Source organism: Melampsora larici-populina (assembly GCF_000204055.1).
Source record: "Melampsora larici-populina 98AG31 unplaced genomic scaffold MELLAscaffold_12, whole genome shotgun sequence".
Classification (NCBI taxonomy): domain Eukaryota; kingdom Fungi; phylum Basidiomycota; class Pucciniomycetes; order Pucciniales; family Melampsoraceae; genus Melampsora; species Melampsora laricis-populina.
The window spans coordinates 22,105-28,621 of record NW_006768776.1 but is presented as its reverse complement, the minus strand read 5'-3'; the positions used below and the strand labels follow the sequence as shown (position 1 = coordinate 28,621).

General features: G+C 40.5%; 1 protein-coding gene across 1 annotated transcript; it reads right to left on the bottom strand.

Annotated features, from left to right (window-relative positions):
• On the bottom strand, positions 1 to 494 carry MELLADRAFT_84870 (uncharacterized protein; the record flags this gene model as incomplete). Its single annotated transcript, XM_007408260.1, has 2 exons — positions 1 to 280; positions 373 to 494. The coding sequence occupies 2 exons, from the start codon at positions 492 to 494 to the stop codon at positions 1 to 3; spliced, it is 402 nt and encodes a 133-aa protein (XP_007408322.1).
• Between the last annotated feature and the right edge of the window lie 6,023 nt (positions 495 to 6,517).

Here is a 6,517-nt window from a genome sequence, read left to right as displayed (position 1 = left end):
TCAAAGCTGATTCATCTTCTGTTTCCTCTCGGCGACGCTTGGAACCCTTTCGTACATTCTCGGACTCGGATTCAACATCACTCGGAACGGCCTTTCGAGAATCGGAGGGAGGGATAACCATGGAAGATTGTCGACGGAGTGGGGTTGTTCGAGCACTTCGACGAGGGGTTGGCTGAGCCTGTGCTTGCGATGAAGGCGATCGATGAGGAGAAGAGGCAGGGGTGGGGCTTTTTTCATCGCGATGAGGACGGGAATACATCGTAGAACTCGAAGTTGAAGCCTGAGACGTGAGGAAAACAAGAAAGGGAATACACCAAAAGAGGGTGTCAATTAAAGGAAGACTTCATGTGATTGAAGTTGAAATCGACTCACCGTGCTAAAGTTGTCAAAGCTATCTGACCACAGGTTGGCCCAATCAGGAAAGGAGGGTGGGTTGGTGGGTCAGACGTGCTAGGGGTTTGAATCAATAGCGATGACGTGCAAAGAGCAGTCATTCCGCCAAGCCTAACATGATTCAACTCCGACGTGGGAAGGTACAGCGATACTGGTGCGATACTTGATACTGTCCAAGTCCGGGCCCAGTATCGTACTCGGGGCCCGGTACGATACTTAGTAAAGTATTGCTGTCCACGATACTGCCAGGAGGGTCGGGCAGTAGCGTATCAGTGGCCGCGATACTGATACCGGCGATACGATACTGGAAAAAAAGTTACGATACCGTTACTTTACCGGTACTGGTAAAGTATTTGTGGCAGCGTTGGTACTATCGTACTATAAATCTTAGTACAATAATACTATAGTACTATCAGTATGACTACTTTGTCTTAGGGCCCGTTCGGTAGCGTTTATTTTACCACCGAAAAATGTAGTATTGAAAAAAAAAATGTAGAATGCAAATACCATGTTCGGCCTGTTTTGGCCTGTGGTATCATAATGTATTATGCAATCCAAAACTACACATTGAAATAATCAAAATGTACTTCATTTTCATATGACACTCATGTTAAACTTCGACTTGTCCAATGCTGAAGCCCAACTGAACCACTTGTACCAACACCACCCTTCTCTATCAACTACTCAATTAACCACCTTTTTCAACTTCCAACACATTCTCACGAGTCCAATACTCTTCTCTTACTTCAATTCCAATTCAATATGGGTAGATCAAACACCAAGCAGCCCTTAACCCCACCAAATTGGACCAATGCAAAAGTCCAGTATTTCCTAAATGCGCTTATTGTACAACAACTCGAGGGGAAGAAAGCACAGTCAGGCTTCAAATCCGAGGCTTGGAATGAGGTTGTCAGAGATTACAATGATAAATATAAAACCACCCTAGTTAAGGATCAAATAAAGAACCGTTTTAATGAGGTGAGGTGATCTTTGCTTCCTTTTTCACAAATACTGACCTTGCATGTCCACCTAATTCCAGGCCAAAAAGCAATACACCATTGTACATAAACTTCGATCAACTTCAGGTGTTGGTTGGAATGAAGAAACCAACATGATTGAGGTCGAACCAGATTTCAGCTGGCCAAGCTATGCTGAAGTAACTCTTCCTGTTCTAGTTCCTTTTCTGATCATCTTGCCAATTGAACTGATGTATGTTGTATCAATTTGTTAAACCCAACCAATACCAGCGTAACCAGGGTGCATTAGTATACAGAGATAAACCATTCCCCTTATATAACACCATGAGCGAACTAGTGGGTGATACTAACTTGGCAGTTACTGGGATTCGCGCTACTGGACCAAGTTCAAAGAAACTTCGAGCAAAGCAAGACCACCTCACTGCGGAGGAGTTGGCCCTTGATGATTCTGACAAAGAGGAACTTCGGGAAAAAGAAGATCATGTCAGAGGAGCAGAGATGATAATTGATGATTCTGACGAGGAAGGTCTTCCTTTGTTTGACCCTCACAGCACCAAGCCTATTGGTAAGTTGTCTGAATTCGTAATCTGTTCTTTCTCTTTCAACTTACATAATCTTTATTATCACAAAAGATCAACCTGAGACTATCATCGAGCAAGATGAAGATCGAATTTCCAGTCCCGATGCGACCTCCAAGATCAAGGGTAATCTCCTCAGTATCCGAAATCCACTCAGATCCCTGCTCACGATCCTCCTAGCCAATCCAAACCCAAGGTTGGTCCTCGCACCCGTCCAGCCAGCAAAGCCAATATTGCAACTGCTCTCAATAACGCCGCTAGTCATGGCCAAGCCCGGATGAACAGTGCATTACAGCGTGAGAAGATCCGTGCCAGATCATCAGCTGCTCATGATGCTCGCAAGGCCACCCGTGCTCAAGAAGCAGCCCGACTCGAGCAAGAATCTTTAGCCCTCAAGCAATCTGCAACTCCTTCGTTAAAACAAGCCATGGATATTTTTAAAGCAGATGCCACAATCCAATCACAAGATGACAAGAGTCGACTTGCGGGCTCAAAAGTCTTACGCACCGAAGATAATTGTGCATTCTTCATTCAATTAGAAGACAAGCTACGTTGGCCCTGGATTTTAGAAGAGATCGAACTTTCCACTCAGAAATGATTGATTGAATTACCATCGTTTCTCATCAATTTCAAGTAGAACCATCTTTGAAATCAAACGTGTATGTTCAATCAAACTTTCGACTCAGAAATGGTTTATCGCCTTCAACCTTTGTTTCTCATCGATTACAAGTAGAACAATCAGATCAACATGCATCTTCTTCAATCTTTCACTTCATTCTGATCAACAACGAGAAATTCTGACTTTTTATGATTACAAGTATGTAGCATGATCGGTCTTGTGCCTCATCATTCTTTCTATGTGTATCTTCTCAGATCTCGTTATATTTTTGTCATTTTTATCTCATTGAATCTTTTACTCTGGTTGTTCTTTTAATCGCTTCCACTTTTACTCTGGTTGTTCTTTTAATTGCTTCCACTTTTACTCTGGTTGTTCTTTTAATTGCTTCCAGTTATCTAGCATGATCAGCATGATCATCTCAATTTGTATGTTGTTATCAAGCAAATCAAATCTTATTTGTCAATCTGAACTGATCACTTATTTACTTAAACGAGTAAAAATATCAACAAAAACGCACTCAAACATAAAAAAAGTGAAGCGAACAAAAACGAACTCAAACATAAAAAAAGTGAAGCGAAGGCTTTAGTCATGTGATTAATCTGAATTGATCACTTATTTACTTAAACGAGTAAAAATATCAACAAAAACAAACTCAAACATTAAAAAAGTGAAGCGAACAAAAACGAACTCAAACATAAAAAAAGTGAAGCGAAGGCTTTAGTCATGTGATTTACATCTCTCAGATAAGGGTTTCATCTTTAAGAATAAAGTTGCCTCAAAAGGAAAGGGTTGAAGCGATGAGATTAAAAAGAAAAAAACAAGAAGCTTGGGATTTGATTGTAAGTAGAGATAAAGATAAAGACCATCATATATGACTAAGAATGTCTATCTAATCACTTAAACTGAGCTTCTGCTAAGAAAGCTAAACGGTCTGCAAATAACAATAAAAATGAGGTTTTGTTGAAAAAACAGAAAGAAAGGTGTGATAGCTTGTGAAAGGGTTGGAACGGTGAATTTAATGCAATGTCTGATGGAAGATGAGTTTAAAAAAATGAAAAACTAAGTCAATTTGATTGTATTGATTGTAAAAATGCTGAACGATGAGGTTGAGCACTTGAAAGGCTATGGATGATGAGCTAAATAGTCATCCCACATTGCCATAGCCAAACGGTCTCTTGCATCCTTTGCTTGAGTTCGGACTTGATCAGTGGCAGTCCGATATAAATTTGTGTTTGCCGCTAGCCAGGCTCGATCGTTCTCCAAATTCTCCACATCGTATTCATCAAAAAACCAGTCTTCGCCTCGGGTTTTGATAATGTTATGAAGAGTACAGAGAGCAATTACTAGTGATGGTTGTGACTCGATAGGATATGAGTGCATATCAGCAAGTATCTTAAATCGCTTTTTGTTCACGCCTAATAACCTTTCAATGACATTTCGTAGAGAAGAATGTCGAAGGTTGAATAGCTCTTTGTAGTCTTGAGGACCCTGGCGGCCTTGAGCCCATTCTTTTAGGTGATATCTTACCCCACGATACGGAGCCAAGAAACCAGGCTCGTTTGCGTACCCAGCATCAGCTAGATAGTATTGGTCTTAAAGAGCAGAAACAGTCAGTTGGTACTCGAATCATGATCAAGAACAATACTGACCTGGTGGAACTACAAAGTGACCTTCCCGCCTTGCCACTTCAAGCACTCGAGCATCAGCTGCTGAGCCTTTGCAACCAGCGAGGAAAAAGTTGAAGGTCATGTTAAATGAGCAGCCTGCAAGAACATTTTGGCTGAGAAATCCCTTTCGATTTCGGTATAAATCTTCTTCATTTGATGGAACAATAGCTTGGATATGTGTTCCATCAATGGCTCCAATGCATCCTTCAAACCACGGAAAGCGTTTGGGGTCAGAAGAGATCTGAGGAGGGCAAGGTGCGTTAGGACCTGGTTGAGTGATGAATTCGCTGGAGAGGTTGTCCAACACATGTCGAACAATATTGAAGTATCGACTGACTGTGTCTCCGGAGTGCTGAAACCGTTCTGAAACCATTCGATTGGTCGCACCATTTCCTACAGTGTAGAGGAACATCATGACTTGTTCGCGTGCCGAGACATGGATGGTGTCTTCGAGGTATGGATTCAAGATATCCATCAGGTTCAAGAAGGTGCGTTTGTCCATCCGGCACACTTCACCAAAACGGACTGGGCTTCCATTGAACACCTCCTGACAGTGTTCAGGTTTGTTCAACATACTGACAATAGATACAATGTATACAAGACATACAATGTATACAAGACATGAATGACATATCATACTCAATGTGTTTGTGTGAAATTAAGAGATCCCGCGGTGTTACACTTCACCACCAACATAGATGCCTCGGATTGAAAAATCCGAGGCATCATCGGATGGAAACCCTCGGACAGGTCTTGTCCGAGGATTTGATCCGAGGTATTTTTTGACGCAAAATAATACCTCGGATCAAAACCTTGGAAAGATTTTGTCTGAGGATTTGAGTCCGATGATACCTCGGATTTTTCAATCCGAGGCATCTTTGTTGGCTGTGCTTCATGGGATATGAGCAGGCCTCATTCTTTCTGCCCGTTTTTGCCATTTGTTCTGGCCATCTTTTCAATTTAATTGTGGCTTTGTGAGGTTGTGAAAGGTACCAAAGAAGTCTGTGCAAAGATGAAACCAATCAAACTGTTTTGACCGCTGTGGGCAAAGCCAGGGAAGGACGTGAGATGACTTGATCAATTTGGAAGGGTTGGGGTTCCGCGGGAGCTCAAAAGGCACATCGAGGCACATTTCCAGATGACACCCTTTGGAGGAGGATACCAGGGACATTCCATGGGTATTGTAACATGGAAGTATAACTCAAAAATAAAGAAACTTGAACCCCCTTGATAGATAAAAAACACACAGCAGAAACAATACATACACTACATACAATCTACCCCATATACAGCGTGCATACCAAAAATGCCATAGATACTATACACACTATACTTACAAAAAATACACAACATATATAACAAAAATACAAAACTTACACTGAATACAAGACATACATGACATACATGACATGCAAGACATGCAAGACATACATGACATACATGACATGCAAGACATGCAAGACATACATGACATACATGACATATTATACTAAACCCATTTGTGTGAGACAAACCGCACAAGAGATGTGGTCTCAATTTCAAGTTTGCATTCAAAGGGCACTGTGGAATAGGGGTATACAACAAAGATAGACAAAATTGAACCCCCTTGATAGATACAAAGATCATAGAGGAAACAAAAATCCCAGACATACCAAACATACCATACATACCAGGCATACCATATACACCATATACACTATATATACCACGTAATAGATACATACCATATACGCTGTATACACCATACATACCACACATACCATACATATCATATGCACCATACATACCATATACACCATGCATATACCATGCATATCATATATCCCTTACCTGTCTACACCATATATACACAAATGCAAAGAATGTACTACGCACCACTGACAGACATACAAGAAATACAACACTCATATCACTTTGAGGAACTACACAAGAAATGTGACCTAAACTTCAAGGTTGCAATCAACGGACACTGTGGGATAGAAGTATACATGAAACGTAAATAAGCTTGGAATCTCTTGATTCAAACTAAACATACAACACCAACAATATATACAATACATACAATACATACAAATGAAACAAATGAAACAATAGGGGGTTTCAAGTTAACTTTTTTTTTACATATTTTTACACTACAACAACTTGCTCATTGTTGTAATATATGTGTTAGTTTTTCAAAGCAGGACACCTTTTTAGGTGTCCCAAATTAAAGACATGTTGTTTTTACAAAAAAAGGATACAAAAACCTTACCCAAATTTATAAAAATTATGTAAAAATTGATT